This window comes from Xenia sp. Carnegie-2017, unplaced genomic scaffold (assembly GCF_021976095.1).
Source record: "Xenia sp. Carnegie-2017 unplaced genomic scaffold, XeniaSp_v1 HiC_scaffold_25, whole genome shotgun sequence".
Classification (NCBI taxonomy): Eukaryota; Metazoa; Cnidaria; class Anthozoa; order Malacalcyonacea; family Xeniidae; genus Xenia; species Xenia sp. Carnegie-2017.
In genome coordinates, this window is record NW_025813488.1 from 7,371,618 (window position 1) to 7,387,246 (window position 15,629).

Genomic DNA, 15,629 nt, shown 5'->3' on the forward strand with positions numbered 1-15,629 from the left:
GTCGGATTGTTACGGAATAAATCGGAAGCGAAATCAAAATTTACAAAACATTTCATGATCAAGTACTTCTTTTCTTTGATTCTTTTCCTGCAAATATTTTTAAATAATTTTCTGTAATAAACTGGTGAAGGAATGAGTGGTTGTTTAGATGCGCACACTGTCCTACCTGCGAGCTGGATCTTGGCGATAAGCGCAACACAATCGCTTCAGTCGTTTCAGGAGGATTAGTAAGTAATCTAGTATGAATATAGCAGTTCCTGTTTTGCTCCTAATAATGTTTTTTTTAATAAATATATAGTTTTTCATTGGGTGGTGGGTCATGATTGATGCTGCAGCAAATGAGAAATTTGAACCAGCATTTCACACTGCTGGAGTGGTGTCATCTTTGGCTGTCATTGTGTAAGAAATTTGTTTGACACATTCCTTGCCTTCTTGAGCTCTTGATCTCTACAAAGCTGGACCACTGACAAAATTTTATCTTTCAAATGATTTTCTCATAAAGAGCCTTTCAGATCATGCTAAGTATTTTTCAACAACTTGTGCAAATACTTTCCTTTCTCATGATATTGAATATAGTAAAATTTTTAAATATTTGTCTGTTTTTGATAGTTTAGTAAGAACCAAGAAATGTTTAAGAAGAATGGGCACTTAGCTATATAGGAAAATAAGGAAGGCCACAACAAATAACAATTTGTTAATTGTGTAGATAGTTGATTAAATATATCTCAATATAATTGAAAATGATATGAGAAGGCAAAGTTTTTGTGATTGCTGCTTAAACTTTTTTCTTACAGTATTAAACATTTCAATTGTTGCACATGATATGTTTACATGAACATCATTTATCCTGTTGCATTTTATGTTCTCCCAAATTTACCAATCCATTGCTTACTTTTTCTTATTATAGCATCAATTCAGTCTCAAATTCTCAAGTAAGAGGTGACACGTATGATACTGGATTTCTTGGTACCAAAGGTATGGACTTTATCCAAAAACGTTTGGAGTTCTACCAAGGGAACTCTCATATATGATCGTGATGATGATAGAAACTTTGTTTTCACATGCTTTCTCCACTTGAAAATCACCACAAACTTTGTTTTTGTATTTATAGGTGCAAGGGTTTGGTTAATTATTGGGTTTTTGCTGGCATTTGGTGGACTAATTGCTGCATGTTGGATTTTATTTGCTGATTATGTGATTCATGGTGGGTTTGCAAAGTTGATTTTTTTAAAAATTTAAGTTATACAACCAAATATGTATTTATTGTAGATGTTAGCAATCCATATCCTGGTGTTGCCATCTTCTTACAGAACGCCTTTATTTTCTTCGGGTAATGTTTGAGCTAGTACCAATAGTGAAAAAAAGCATTCCTCTTTGATTTTAAATGTAGTTAACCATGTGTTCAAATTACTATCAAAATTTCCTTTCATTTGGCAGTTTGGGCGTAATCTAGAACTATGTTTGCATTACTCTGTAGCATATAAGTGATGGTATAATTTGACTTTGTTTTCATTCAACAACATTTAGTAAGTTGTCTTGCTTTGGTAATAGTGATATTTTCAAATGAATCTGGTCTGGTGCAGCATAAAGGCAACCCGGCTCTATTACTTTTTTGTACCATTTTCAGCCTCATACAGAGTGTTGTAAACATGGTCTAGTTGATCTTTCTTAGCAGGACAACTGTTGTATTCATTCTAATATTTTCAGTGGGCTTATATTCAAGTTTGGTCGAACAGAAGAGGACTTCTAGAGGGTTGTGAATGTAATACAAACCTTATTCATTTGATGGTGAAGATTCAATGGAACATGTATGGACTAAATGACATTATGGCACATTTTTTCATATGTATTTTTGAAATCTTTATATATTTATGCTTTTGTATATATCAGGGGTTTCTTATTTGAGAAAATAATGTAAATAATTATTGGTGATAAATTAATTTCTTAATTATCCAATAATATTATTTATTTGACGGCAATTGCAAGCAGAATCATTTTTCTCCAAATTCATGTCGTCCAACAGTATTTAGATTTAACAAGTACAATATTTTTGGCATGAATAATTCATCTGCTATGTCAGCCAAATTATGTATTTTTCATTGAATCAAAATATGTTATCACAGCAATAGTTTGAATGCAAAACTATCCTTTTCATGGTGTTGATGATTTTTCTAGTAAAAACTTCGGATTACATTGCTCATTTTTGGATATAACTGGCTCATTGATTGAACTCTGACTATTTTCATGACAGTCGACTTTGTTTTCCATCCAAATTGTGGGAGCAAGTATTACTGCTCCTAACATCATTGGACCTCCACTCATATAAAAAAGACTTTTGTAGGAAATATTGATATCTCTTAACCAACCTTAAAGTGAATAAGAATAAGTATAAATTGACCATGATTTTTTCATCTCTTTCATAAGAATTGTAACTACAATAACTTTTGCACATGTTTTTGCAAATATTAATGCATTTGCGTATATGTTGTAGTAATGTATTTCAAAAAAAATCGCTGTTGATTTTTGTCTACAATGTGTCACACTTAAAAAGCAGGTTTGTTAGTGGTGCTTCCCTGTTGATCAAAACTGTGGTGCACCTCTAGTGAACCCTTTCTGACACTTTTTGATGCCATGAAAACTCACATTTTTTGACAAGACCTTTACTGCAGGTAACAAGAGACGATAAACAGTAAATCAAAATGTCTTACCAACACTTGGTGGGCCAACGATCATCGAACAAGACATGAACATTAGAGATACACCCCAGCCATAAGACATTAGCTCCGCTGAAGCCGTATACTTGAACGTAATTATAGACATGAGACCAATGAATGAGCCATCTAGTAAGCCAAACACTAAGACATAACATACGAGACCAGCGTACGACCCCGATACGAAGGAAAAGAGGACTGAGGCGAGGCCAGATACAAACATTGACGTCACGTAGATGATTTTTGTTCTATTTTGGAAACAGTCCGAAATGCGACCGTAAATAAGTTTTCCTAATGCCGAGCCAAGTGACATGTAAGTTAATAGTAAAGTTGCACTTTGTAAACTGGCGTTATTATCTTGTGCATAACGTACCTGAAAAGAGAAAAAACTTTTTGTTCTGTTTGTATGGAGGTAGAGAAGTGCTTAATGAAGGCTTGTTTCCATGATTGTGTGATTGATGACTGAAATGATTGTGTGAGTGATGACTGAGATGATTGTGTGAGTGATGACTGGTATGATTGTGTGAGTGATGACTGAAATGATTGTGTGAGTGATGACTGAGATGATTGTGAGTGATGACTGATGATTGTGAGTGATGACTGAAATGATTGTGTGAGTGATGACTGAAATGATTGTGTGAGTGATGACTGAGATGATTGTGTGAGTGATGACTGAAATGATTGTGTGAGTGATGACTGAGATGATTGTGTTAGTGATGACTGAGATGATTGTGTGAGCGATGACTGAGATGATTGTGTGCGTGATGACTGAGATGATTGTGTCAGTGGTGTCCGAGATATTTTGTAACAAGTATAGAGAAATCACTTTTGAGGTAACAAGGATCATACCAGATGAACATGAGGAATAAAGTAGCCAAATGTGGCCACTGTTGATGCTACACACCACAAGACGAACAATCGATTACGCATAAGCAATCCTAGTTTGTTTTTCAAGCCTACAACACCCTCGCGTCGGGTCGTACTTGATACGACAGGAATCATTGGTTTGAATAGTACACCAGATATGATTACTAGCAAAGAAAAACCGGCATTAAATCGGAAAACATTTCTCCAATTGTATTTCTTCAATATTACTTCCTGTAGAATGGATAACGACAATGCTCCAAAGTTACTACCGCATGTTGCAATACCAGTTGCTAGAGAACGACGTTTTTTAAAGTACTTTCCTACCATTACAAGTGTTGGTAAATAGGCCAGTGCTGTTCCAAACCCAAAAACAACACCGTATGTAAAATATAAGTTCATCAACTGCTTCGCGAAGGAGCTGGTTAACAAGCCGATGCTCATTAGTAGTCCACCTGCCATCGTTACTCGCCGTCCACCGTAACGTTCAGTCAAGAAACTGGAGAGCGGACAGAAAAAGAACAGCATAAATTGACTGATCGATTGCACCCATGCTGCAAAGTAGAAGAAAGTTGTTGAAAACTAGCTAAGGGAATAAACGCCCGGTATGATGTTTCTATTTTGACAGGACCATAGTGTGGTGGTATTGGTAGTATAGTGGTGAAGGTGATAGGGGTAATGGTGGTGGTGATGATAGTAGTGGTGGTTTAATGGTCGTGGTTAGGAACAGTGGGTTAGATGTTGAGCCAAAATGTACGTTGACATGTATGTTTAAAAAATTGGGTAATGTTGATGATGGTCGTGAGGAAGGGTAAGTTGGATGTTAAACCAAAATGTACCTTAAAATGTTTATTTGGAAAATCCACACTATAATTATCTTAATTTGATCATTTTCATACTTATAGCCCATTATCGTAATTAGGTGTATTCACTGGGTGTAATGTTTACCGAGAGGATAGGAACCAAAACAACAAAGAATGTCTTGTGTATAATTTCGTATTAAAGAACACACAACCACGGACAAAAACTCACACATATTCAGACCCTTACTCTCGTCACCACACTGCAAAAACAATTACACACAATCCTGTTTCCGTATCTTAGACACTGCTTACACTACTTTCGCCCTTAAACTCAAAGAAGCAAATTCTTTGTAGTTTTTTTTTGATAAAACCTAACACAAACATTTTATAACACCTCATTCAACTGTAAATAATTATTCGTAACTATTCGATACTTCCGCTTTATCACTATAACATATTATCATGTAAACTTCTTATATTTATTCACTTCGCACTGAAGATGGCATAAAGCATGCCGAAACATGTTTGCAAAAAGAAATTTGTCGTCTATTTTAAATGTCTTGTGTACTTGTGAGATTTGCTCGTTTACACTTTGCATTGCAATAGACAAGCATAGGTGGTACGAATGGAGATCGATTGATTATTTTAAAAATGTATTTAATGTGCATGCAACTAAGGACAAACGCTTAAATTCCTAGTAATCATTTCAAGAGTGGCTACTACAACACCTGTTTTGGCACGACTTTCTTTGAACGAATCAAGAAGAGCAACAAACACAACTCCACAACTATAATGAATGCCAAGTGTCACAAAAAGAGTGCAAAATGCTGCTCCACACACGAGCCATGAGTATAGACTGTCTGTTGTTATATCAGTCATGTTTAATGTCTGTGACTCATGCATAGTGAAACGTGAGCGCGGGGTTTTTTGAAGTTTTAACGGTGTCTGAATTCACAAGTGTCTTTTCATTTTACTCTACGGGATTGTCGGCTCCATAGAGGAATTATTATGCAATCATTACCCTTTTATATGCTTTTACCAGATGCCAGTACATCCTCCATGGTATCACGTGGTATCATCTACGTGTCTGCATTAAAATCACTTATCGTTGAACAATTCGGAATTTTACGCTAACAGTGTTGTTTGGCATGTTGCAGAGATTCTAACAGTAAATTAGTATTTAATAGTTCTTGTTGGTTAATTGCCTTTTCTTCTCTTCTATGTGACTATGTCATTGATAAAGAACATGTCTTTTTTGCTGTGTACATATTTGCATTGAAGTCAGTGGATGGCACGAGGCACGAGTGTGGCATGAGCATGAACCACGCAATGGACACATTTAGGAAGTTTTCTAGGACGATGTCGTCCATTTGTTGTAGTTTAACTTCTCTTCAAATGTGTTTGAAATCTTATTATTGATGAGTAAATTTTAACAACCTTACAATTTGGAGACGAAGTTAAAAAATGTTCGCCAAAATTCTGAAACGCATCCCAAAACCTCAGCGTTTGATGGTGTTTTTTATTCCTTTCGCGTTTTTGTGGATTCTTTACTTGGCAAAAATTCAATTGGACCTGCATCGTCTACATTTGGACAAAGGTTATTTGAGAGAGAGGATTGTAGAATTGTCTAAAGAGTATGTGAAAGCTGTTGCAAAAGACCGGAGCGAGAAATCGACACCTGGCCTTCTCAAGGGTTTGTGTTTCTGTTTTCATAACACATCTTCAACATTGAGTTTAAACAAGTTTCCTTCACTTAATACAATGTGTACTTTCATAGTAAGACGACCATTCTTCTGCTTATTCTTGACTTCATGTTGATATTTCATGATGTCATTAATCATAATCATAAATCAGCAAGTTTCAACTTTATACATCTCCTACCGCTAAGCGTTGTGTTTACATGTCTAGTCTTGCGGGAGCGTTCAGGAACACTGTTCAGAGTTCAGACTTTTTAATATTAGCATGTACATGTCCATCTGGCTTGTATTTACCGGGTTTGTCTAGGTTTTGTTTTCTTTACATCGAAGAAACTGCAAGATTCTGTAAAACTTCCCGGCAGTTCTCAGTGTGTGTTGAAGTTTGCGGTTTTTACACCAGCATTTCTTGCCCACTGTCTGATAAGTAGTTTCGAAAAGATAAACAAAAAACAGTTGCCTGTCTTGTTTACATTCGGCGAAAACCTTACAAGAAGGGGTAAATTGTTGAACTTGCTTTATGCCCATCACCCTTGAATGTTGCGTCAAAGAGTTATTTCACACCAACAGTGGCAATGTGAAAAAGCCAAATTTCATCAATATAATTTGTAACAAACATTTAGTTATTAATATTTTCTTTTTGACATGTTCAAACCCAAATTGAGTAGTCCTCAAGTAGCTTCTTCCTCTTTAGACATGACCAGTTGAAATAACAGAATAGTGTACTAATGAGATTAGATGAACTCATTCAGAATAAATGATATTATCGTGGTTTTTTTGATCTACCATTTAATTGGCAGACAGGAGCACACTGATTGTTACTATGCTTAGTTTTCCTGTTGTTATGTGTGTTTAAGCTATATGTTGAAGCATTTTATAGCCAAAATCACACAGCATAAACTAACCTGTGTTGAACCCAGTGTTAAACCTAGGTTAGTAGTGTCAACAAGCAAAAAAGATTAACCTGGATTAATTTGAACCTGGGTTGAACCAACTTTTGTTGATGTTGTGTGACTTGAGCATTTCAAAAAACTGCTGAATGTATAGCTACTAAATGAAGTAATGAATTATTAACAACTCATAAATGAAAATTGATCATTTGCTTTCTAGATAAGGTGTCGGATTTAAAGCAAACGACAGCACTTTTGTTGGAAAACATGCTTAATCGTCTGCAGATGTTGGAAAAACAAGTTGAAAATGTAGTTGCTCAAAGTGCAATTGATATTTCTGCACTGTCTCAGAAAGTGAATGCCCTTAACCAGTCACTAAGAAGTTTTGCTAGCAACTTTACAAACAGTATGAATTTACTACTATGGACATTTAAGTTTTCTCATTTTATCAAAAATTATTGTGTTTGCAGGCCACAGTTTTATGCAATGTTTTGTTCCTGATGACCCAGAGTATCCAGATTGTGCTTCAAAAGTTGAGGTGGGGATATTTTGTGACGAGTTCTTTCTTTATCACTATCCATATTCTTTAACATTTTCATTTTTAGTGGATGGAAGAACATTGGGAAAGTCATCCGAAGTATGCGGCCCATGATGTGAATGGCTCTTTGTGCTCGATTCTTAAATATCTCAGTGAGGTTTGGTCTTTCTAGTGAAATGTTGTGAACCTCTGCCTATAACCCCCCACCCAGTGTATAAGCTCTAAGAACCATGAATGGCCCATGGCAATGGACACTCAACTTACTAGTTCCACAGAAAAAGCCACCCTAATATAAGCCCGTATATTTAATAGTGTAATGTTTACAAATTTAATGTAGTCTATGCATTAGCCCCCCCCTCCTTTAAACTATTAAAAACTTAAATGAGCCCAGGGCTTATTGAACAAAGTTTACTTGGGAAACTAAAGAATCAACATAACAGAACATTTGATCATATTGTTTTTTTTCTTCTTCGATGTGTTGATGTATTTCTGTTCATCTTAAGGTTGAGGATTTCTGTCCCAAGAATAGCTACCAAAATACATGGTCAAGTCTTGATAATGGCTGCACAATTCCAAAGAAAACTTCATCCTATCCTAGTTGTGCAGAGAAAGTGCAGGTGTGTGTATAAATTTGTGTGATCATACATATGTTATATAATAAGTTAATTGAGTAGAACTTTGTGGCCTTCTAGTTTTTACCATGACTTTCCATTTCATTTTATAAAGTCAAATGTATTTTCAAATTGTATTTTCGATTTATTTTCTTCAGTGGATGAGGGAACACTGGAAGAGTGATCCTTGTTATGAAACGGATTTTGGAGTAAACGGGACTCTGTGTTCATTTCTGATTTATCTTAGTGAGGTTGAGTCGTGGTGCCCTCGTTTACCTGGAGTGAAACATATTTCTCCTCAAAATTCGGTTGAAAAAAATATTTCCAAAGTTGTAAGTAACTGTATCACCTACCTACCATCAATGTTTGTCACATAACTTTTCTACGTCAAATACAAAACCTTCCATCAACAGATAAATATAAAAAAGCGATTAGTGATCCCTTGTTTTACAAGGCTAAATTTTTCCCAAAAGAATGAATACATCTGTTGTAGTTTTTACTGTTTAGTGTCCACCAGCATGTATAAATACAACTAAAGTTTTTATGGAGCAATGGTCTAATGTGCTTGTACATTTTTATTCACTCTCTTCCTTCGTTATAGTTAGCTCAGTTGGAATAATTATCATTTAAGGATTTGAGAGGAACCAGTCTCGAGCACTTGATTGGCAAATTGACCAACGTTATTTCTGAATCACGATTGAATTGGATACGGAGTCGTGTTGTGCGCATGTATAGTTACTGGGAGAAAGGAAGGAGAGAGTTGAAGAAGAGAGTTAACATTGTTGATAAACCAAGAATGAAGGTATGCTTCCACAGCCTTGTTTTAGCAGACCTCGTTTTAGCTGGCCCCAGTATAGCAGCATGCCCGAGTTGAAACAGTCTTGATGGGTATTATGAAATTTTCATAGCGGGAGTAAATCTGCATCGTGACTACGTCTTATAGCTTGCAACATTGTGTGAGAAATGAGTGAAATCTGATTCTTATTTATGCCATTGCCTATCGGGACTAAGTTCAGTAGGGGATCCAACGTGTACTTCAGAATACGTTACTGGTGATAATTAAGTTCGTATGTAAATATTCTTTGTCCAACCAACAATGTTGAACTTAACTTAAAGTATTTTGTGTTTGCGATTCGCCACTGACTCCATTATCAGCAGTTACAACAAGCCTGCGTATATATGTTGGTTTTGTAGCATCATATTGCATGAACAAATATAAAACACTGTCATTGCTTTAACGCTCATTCTTATTATATCTTACGTGTTAAGATTCTCATTCATATTGGAGTTCTTGCTGAAGAGACGCGTTTACATTTCGCTCAGACAGCTGATAAAGGTGGTCCATTGGGTGAGTTGGTTCAATGGGGCGATATCATTGCATCCTTGTACACCCTGGGACATGATATTTACGTCACAGTTGAACATTCTGAAATGCTAAGGTAAGATTGCTTAGATTGTTAATATGGACGAGGGAGAATTAACGCCTGTTTCTATTATGGAAAATATATTACGCAAAAAGAAGTGTTTCCTGTTTTTGTTGAAGTAGATTTATCCAGTCTTTTCAAAGTGTGTCATATTTGTGCTCCGTTTTGTGGATTCACGTGTTCTTTTTTTGACATTCTAAATGTGGTACTTCATGTATTTATCATGAGTTTAGTGCAAGCTGTCGTAATCTCTTTCATTTTATAGTCTCTTGGTTGGCAGTGATGGTGAAATGAAGCGATCGTGTCCACCTAAGGATGGACGACGTAAATTTGATTTGTTTTTCACTGATTATTACGGTCTCTCGCGTCTTCACAAGAAAGCAAATCAATTACTTGATCAGCTCAGGTACGGGCATTTATAGATTTAAATAATCTTTAATTCTACTCTCTCGAAATTCGAGCAACAGCTATCTAATGAATTGCCTCATACGTAAAGTTTTAAAATGATGATAGGGTGGGCAAATTTCCGAATTTCATTTCGAAGCTCCAATGAAGTTTAGCTGCAGTTAGTATTTCTTAAATATTGTCAACTCTTAACATATTTGTGATTGCATGATATCATTACTTGTACCCAGGTGTACATTACGTATTGTCGATTCGTTTGGAACGGAAGCACAATTCAATTATAATGGAGAGTCTCCCGAGCTCGGTAGTCCTGCCGCTCGTGGATTGAATTTGTATGGAAAGAACAACTTGAATTTAAAGCAATATATGACTATGTTTCGTAAGTAGCTACATGCCATAGCCACGTGCCAAAGATGCATTAATTTATTGTTATAGAGATCATTTATGTATTCAGTTATGATTTTCATTATCCCTGTGCTACTTGGTGTATATTCTATAAGAGCATGCATTTCACGTTTCTCTTGCGCATTTTCAGAGTTCACTTGAGAAATCTTGAAACAAAAAAATTGTATCCAACATTCATGTGAACTTCTGTTTATTACTATAAATTTTTGATGACCAAGTGAATGATTGGTCATGGTTAACACTGAAATTCTATTTTTCAGCTCATAGTCCCGACAACACGTTTCTTGGATTTATCGTTGACAGTAAGGATAATGTTCCAGAATCTGTGAGCAAGACGAAAATCTCGCTCACTTACGGAAAGCATTATTCTATGTGGAAGGTAGATGATGATGTAGAATGAAGTAATGTTTTGATTCATTGCCTGTGCGTGACCGTTTTATTGTTGAACATTTCGCCAAACAATTTTGCAAGATCTGATATTTCCTCCAAGAATGTATTTATTGTTATAAAAAAACATAGAATAATTGGAAGTTGCAATGCCAGCCGGATGTTTTACTTTTGCTACGCAAATATTTTGTGTTCATTCCCTGAAAAAATAAATGAAATAACTTATTAAAAAAAGCGAATGATAATTTTGTGGGAAAATTAGCAATAGTAGTAGTTAAAGTTGAGGCTAGCGATTATTGATCACTGGTGCCCTCAATGAAAAAGGTAGTTAAGGTAAATGGTTTGAACCCGGGAGTATTTGGACCCTCCACATTTTGACTCTGAAGATGACTACCGCTAAGGTTGTCGAAACGTCAGTCAACAACAACAAAAACAGTCCTTCTCAGGACTATACCAACCTGGACGATCTACATTTACAAACATGAAAAAGGTAGTTGTTGTGATTATGAAATGTGAATACCATTATAGCCCGTGAAGACATTTTAGAAAGTTTTTTAGTGGTTCTTTGACTGGCAGTAGTTTGCCTTTCATCGGTTGTTGTTATCAGTATTCTTTGCAAAAGGTAATTTTTTTTGTTATGTTCTATTTTTTATAGGATCTAAAGAACCGTGAATTCTTGGACATTATTCACGAGAAGTTCGAAATCCATGCCACCACTGGAGGTCTGGTATGTTCTCAGTGTTTGTCATCCCAAGAAGTTTTCGAAAAGCTTTTAAATATATTTTTGTTTTTTTGCCATTGCAGCCTTTAGGGCAAGTTAAAAATTATTTGCCGGAGTATGTTGTCAACCATGGTGTGGTTGGTTCCGCGATATTGCTTAAACTTCTGAAAGAATCTACTGTAATTTGGGAATTTTTATTTATGAGTGAACATATCATGGAAACTGTTGATAACAAGAATAATTAATCATGTTTTGATGATTTATAGATTTTTATTGGTCTGGGATTTCCATACGAAGGTCCAGCACCACTGGAAGCCATTGCTCAGGGATGTTTTTTCATCAATCCTAAAGTGAGTGGACGACTTTTAACTATGGAAAACAGCTTTATTTTCAATGACTTACATTTACTGTAACCTTACTAGTTTAAGACAGCCAGGAACCGCGAAAATACTCCATTCTTTAAAGGAAAGCCTACTTTCAGAGCGGTATGAAAATTGAATATTCCCCTCGTATTGGCTCGAAATCATGCCTTGTAATCTTTTGTTGAACTTATGATTCTTTGCTATCATAGTTGACGTCACAGCATCCTTATGCTGAAGAGTTCATCGGAGAACCTCGAGTGTTGACCGTTGATATCGAGGATCGCGAAGCGGTTACGGAGGCTTTAGAGAAGATTATAAACAGCCAGGTGATCTTCTATACAAGTTGAACTTTGATACAAGTTGATTTTTTTGTAGAAAGTGCTCTGCCGTGTGATCATTTGGTACATTTTCAGACGACAAATGGATTCTGGACTGCTTTCGAGAAAATAATACTCAACAAAAACTCTTTTTTTACAGCCGTCTCCATATTTACCGTTTGAGTTTACGCATGAGGGAATGCTTGAGCGAGTGAACGCTTTGATTCATAACCAGGTACTCGCAGTAGAAAACAAATGTTTGAAGTTTTCTTGGTTGAGAAATCGCGATTCCTTAATTTCTGCACTCGCATTCATATGATAGGACTTCTGTAATAAAGAGCCTGCAACAATATGGCCACCGCTAACGTCAAGAATAGTGATTACGGCTCTTATTGGTCAATCATGCAAGGATGCATGTTTCAAAAAAGGTACAAAACAAATCAATAAAATTGCTATGTTTCTCCGACTCATTCTGATCTTTGCTTTTTATTCACGTTCTGTTTTTTTTTAACAAAGGCCTGGTGTGTGAACCTGCCTACTTTGAAAGTATTAACAAAGAAGAATTTTTTTTAAGGTGAGTTTTTGTGTAGTATTTTCATGTGTGTCGAAAGCAGGGGTGGTAGAGCCCCCCGCGAAAATTTTCTTGAAATAGGGAAAGTGCCCATTCACTTTTTAGCCTAAATAACAAAATAATAAAAATCTTACACGAATGGCATCACTGTTTCGTAGATAAAAGTAAAAACGTGACGGAGTATTTCTCTCTTTTGTATAAGGGCGTCATTTCCCTGCAGCATGGAACAACGAAAGAGGCGGAATTCCCTCGTTGCTCCTGCTTATGTTGGTAGCGAAAATATTTGTGTTTTACAAGCTGAGCCTTTGCTATACAGCTGCACAACGCGGAGCGAATATGTGAAACGAATATGTCCTTGTCGAGAGTACAGAAAAGGTCAAGTTGCTTTGTGCAAAACTTGCTACTGAAAATGGAATTCCAACGTTATTTGGAAACATAAACGCTTCGACAAGACTTGCTCACGACTGCGCACAGGTCTTTAAATACACCCACCACCTTTTAAAGAAACGAGGATAGGATCATGTAATTCCTGTAATAAAAATTAGTGCCCTAAATAAAGTTTTAATTAGAGCCATAAAACTTTATGTTGGGCATTAATTTTTGTTACACGAATTCGATTTCCGCTCGGCAAGTCTCTCGCTACTATTTTAAAGTAAAATGTAATGTTCCACATCCGTACCTGCACTTTTTGGATGGTTGCTGACGGCTGATTCGAATCATAATTTATCCAGGAAATTTAGGTTTTATTAATATTAAGCGAGATAACAATGTTATTCGCTTTTATAAAGCAATTTCAAGCCACGTGTAACGATGATAGGAGTTACGTTACTATCGTTTGTTTGTCGTAAATATGTAGTGTATGCATCGTACTTAATAAAGAAAATGACATCTTTACCCACAGGTTGAAATTTTAGTGGTAATTTTTAGTGCAAAGTTTTCTTTGGAAATGTTGCACTGTTGTGATGAGTGGAAAAAATCATGGATTACTACAGCCAGAAAGTCTGGAGGCCTCCCCTGTGCAATGGAAAATCAATTTTCTATCGTTGTCATCTCCATTGTCCCCTCTCACCGAATGAATACCATGATGTATACTTGTCCTTCTCCAATGTGTCGACTAATGAGCCCGCATTATAGTGTTTGCTCAATCTCAACGTCATGTAACGTAAACAAATCACTCATTAGTTTAAGTCCGAGACGAAGGAGCATAATATTTTCGTCGATGAAGATTTAAGAATACTTTGTTTTACTTCATTTATATCGACTGTAATGCTGTTCCTAACATGATATATCTTTTCCTTATATGAGCGATGGTTATAGTTTTATTGCACATACCTATTCGCGATGATTTCAAAACTTTGTTGAAGGAGCGAGCTATCAGTCCAGATATAAATATTTATGTTACCACAAAGTTCTTTTTGTATCGTCTTGTGAATTGTTTTTTGTTTCTTGTTTGCTGTTATTTAACTTGTTTTTGTGTCTCGTGTTGTTTTCATTTTTCGTTAGTATATTTCAAACAAATTCCTCAGTTAATGATGATAATGGTTTATCCATGACTTTCTTCTAACCTTCTGAAACTGAGGAGGCAATGTATATATCATGGACACAGTCATTAGACATGTTCTTGTCAAACATTACTCATGGTATTTGAATGTGGATGACTATACATCTTTCTCGCATTGGATCATATTACAAACATGTTCACTGATAGTCTCAAGTGGACTGGATTTGAAGACAGGATGGTCTAGAACTTTTTGAAATGTCTCCATGTCCGATAACCTAGAGTGAGCATCAAAAGTGAAAGAGTTGTTGACCTAATGCAAAAAAGTGTCAAAATTCAAAATGCTTAATATATCAGTAAAAGACGAGAGCTTTTTTATAAAAGTCGTAGTATTTAAAGGATATTTTGTAATCATACTAACTGTGAATTGAGTCTTTTCTGTTGACTTGATGTTTTCTTCCTCCTTTTGTTTTTCCTAATTAAAACAACAGATCTGTGGTAAATTAGGATTCAAATTGTAAAAATATGTGGTGAATTGTGAACCTTCTTTTCTTATCTGGCTTGGTAACAGGTATTTTATTGATCTCCAATAAAGCTTGCGTCAATGGATTGAGATCACCTGTTATCACTGTCTTTTCTCGCTTCCTTGTTGCTATGAGATTTTTCTCTTTGACTTTGCTTGCTTCAAGCTCTATTTGTTAATGAAACCAAACACAAAATACATTCAATGCTATATAAGTCTTGTTGATAAATTAATAGCTTCATATCACACTTTTCAAAAATTCTTCATGTCTTGATTTTCTTTTTTCATTTTTGTTGCAGGTTGAAACCTCTTTTTGAACAACTTTCGCATTTGATGATTCCTGCATCGGTTTCTCAACCTTCTTGGTTTCATCGCATGAGACTTGGAACAAATTATTGATAGAAAATAATGCTGGAAGTCCAGACTAAAAATGAAAGTAATTACCTAGCATTAAAGTTGGAAACTATCAATAAATAATATCTAATTTATTTATTACACATTTATACACACACACACATCACCAAAACTTCAAAGGTGACATTACTTCATTAGGGTCAAAATTACAACTCTCGCTATTTGAAGGTCTCTTGATGGCTTCGATATGTCTTTTAGTCCTTGTTCGTCGTATTTTCCCCATTGTTGAAAGAAATGTGCTTTCTTTACATTAATGAATTTGAGTTTGAGTATATTTGCACCCAGCCATTTTGCTTCTGACGTCACTATGATGTCATCAGTCTGACCAACAAACATGGTGGCAAATAGTGCTTTGTACTGAAATGTGAAAATATGCTGAAAACAATCACGTCTCAATCTTGTGTTTTGTGAAGATTCGTCAAATATTACAATCTATCAACTCAAGCGGTTCGTCAAACTTTTTCCAACGAATTCCTCCCAATTCAAAATTC

The 15,629-nt window shown here is 35.6% G+C and overlaps 4 protein-coding genes across 6 annotated transcripts; 2 read left to right on the top strand and 2 right to left on the bottom strand.

The window, feature by feature from the left end:
• The first annotated feature begins 28 nt into the window (after positions 1 to 28).
• On the top strand, positions 29 to 2,126 carry LOC124453299 (transmembrane protein 50A-like). Its single transcript, XM_047004088.1, is given in 7 exon segments — positions 29 to 148; positions 151 to 227; positions 299 to 399; positions 908 to 975; positions 1,112 to 1,204; positions 1,270 to 1,330; positions 1,708 to 2,126. Coding segments are annotated over 7 exon segments (459 nt in total). The 5' UTR covers positions 29 to 132; the 3' UTR covers positions 1,751 to 2,126.
• On the bottom strand, positions 1,949 to 5,526 carry LOC124453293 (monocarboxylate transporter 10-like). Of its 2 annotated transcripts, none has more exons than XM_047004079.1 (4): positions 5,400 to 5,526; positions 3,561 to 4,129; positions 2,709 to 3,084; positions 1,949 to 2,366 (listed from the first exon to the last, which is right to left on the bottom strand). In XM_047004079.1, exons 2-4 carry the CDS (start codon positions 4,101 to 4,103, stop codon positions 2,152 to 2,154), a joined length of 1,134 nt encoding a protein of 377 aa, XP_046860035.1. In that variant the 5' UTR covers positions 4,104 to 4,129; positions 5,400 to 5,526; the 3' UTR covers positions 1,949 to 2,151. The 2 variants fall into 2 exon arrangements, with proteins under 2 accessions (XP_046860035.1, XP_046860034.1); XM_047004078.1 differs by lacking the exon at positions 5,400 to 5,526 and adding an exon at positions 5,107 to 5,296.
• LOC124453287 (alpha-1,6-mannosylglycoprotein 6-beta-N-acetylglucosaminyltransferase A-like) lies at positions 5,457 to 13,597 on the top strand. 2 transcript variants are annotated; one of them, XM_047004068.1, is made up of 20 exons: positions 5,457 to 6,071; positions 7,183 to 7,368; positions 7,433 to 7,500; positions 7,568 to 7,657; positions 8,004 to 8,117; positions 8,270 to 8,443; positions 8,743 to 8,913; positions 9,381 to 9,550; positions 9,801 to 9,941; positions 10,171 to 10,319; positions 10,606 to 10,724; positions 11,388 to 11,459; positions 11,537 to 11,632; positions 11,720 to 11,803; positions 11,876 to 11,938; positions 12,025 to 12,141; positions 12,293 to 12,367; positions 12,455 to 12,560; positions 12,649 to 12,706; positions 12,906 to 13,597. In XM_047004068.1, the coding sequence occupies exons 1-20, from the start codon at positions 5,843 to 5,845 to the stop codon at positions 13,108 to 13,110; spliced, it is 2,487 nt and encodes an 828-aa protein (XP_046860024.1). In that variant the 5' UTR covers positions 5,457 to 5,842; the 3' UTR covers positions 13,111 to 13,597. The 2 variants fall into 2 exon arrangements, with proteins under 2 accessions (XP_046860024.1, XP_046860025.1); XM_047004069.1 differs by lacking the exons at positions 5,457 to 6,071; positions 7,183 to 7,368 and having other exon boundaries at positions 7,435 to 7,500; positions 7,568 to 7,652.
• On the bottom strand, positions 13,425 to 15,628 carry LOC124453297 (ribosome biogenesis protein slx9-like). Its single transcript, XM_047004085.1, has 5 exons — positions 15,269 to 15,628; positions 14,974 to 15,148; positions 14,745 to 14,892; positions 14,623 to 14,676; positions 13,425 to 14,479 (listed from the first exon to the last, which is right to left on the bottom strand). The coding sequence occupies exons 1-5, from the start codon at positions 15,359 to 15,361 to the stop codon at positions 14,362 to 14,364; spliced, it is 588 nt and encodes a 195-aa protein (XP_046860041.1). The 5' UTR covers positions 15,362 to 15,628; the 3' UTR covers positions 13,425 to 14,361.
• Between the last annotated feature and the right edge of the window lies 1 nt (position 15,629).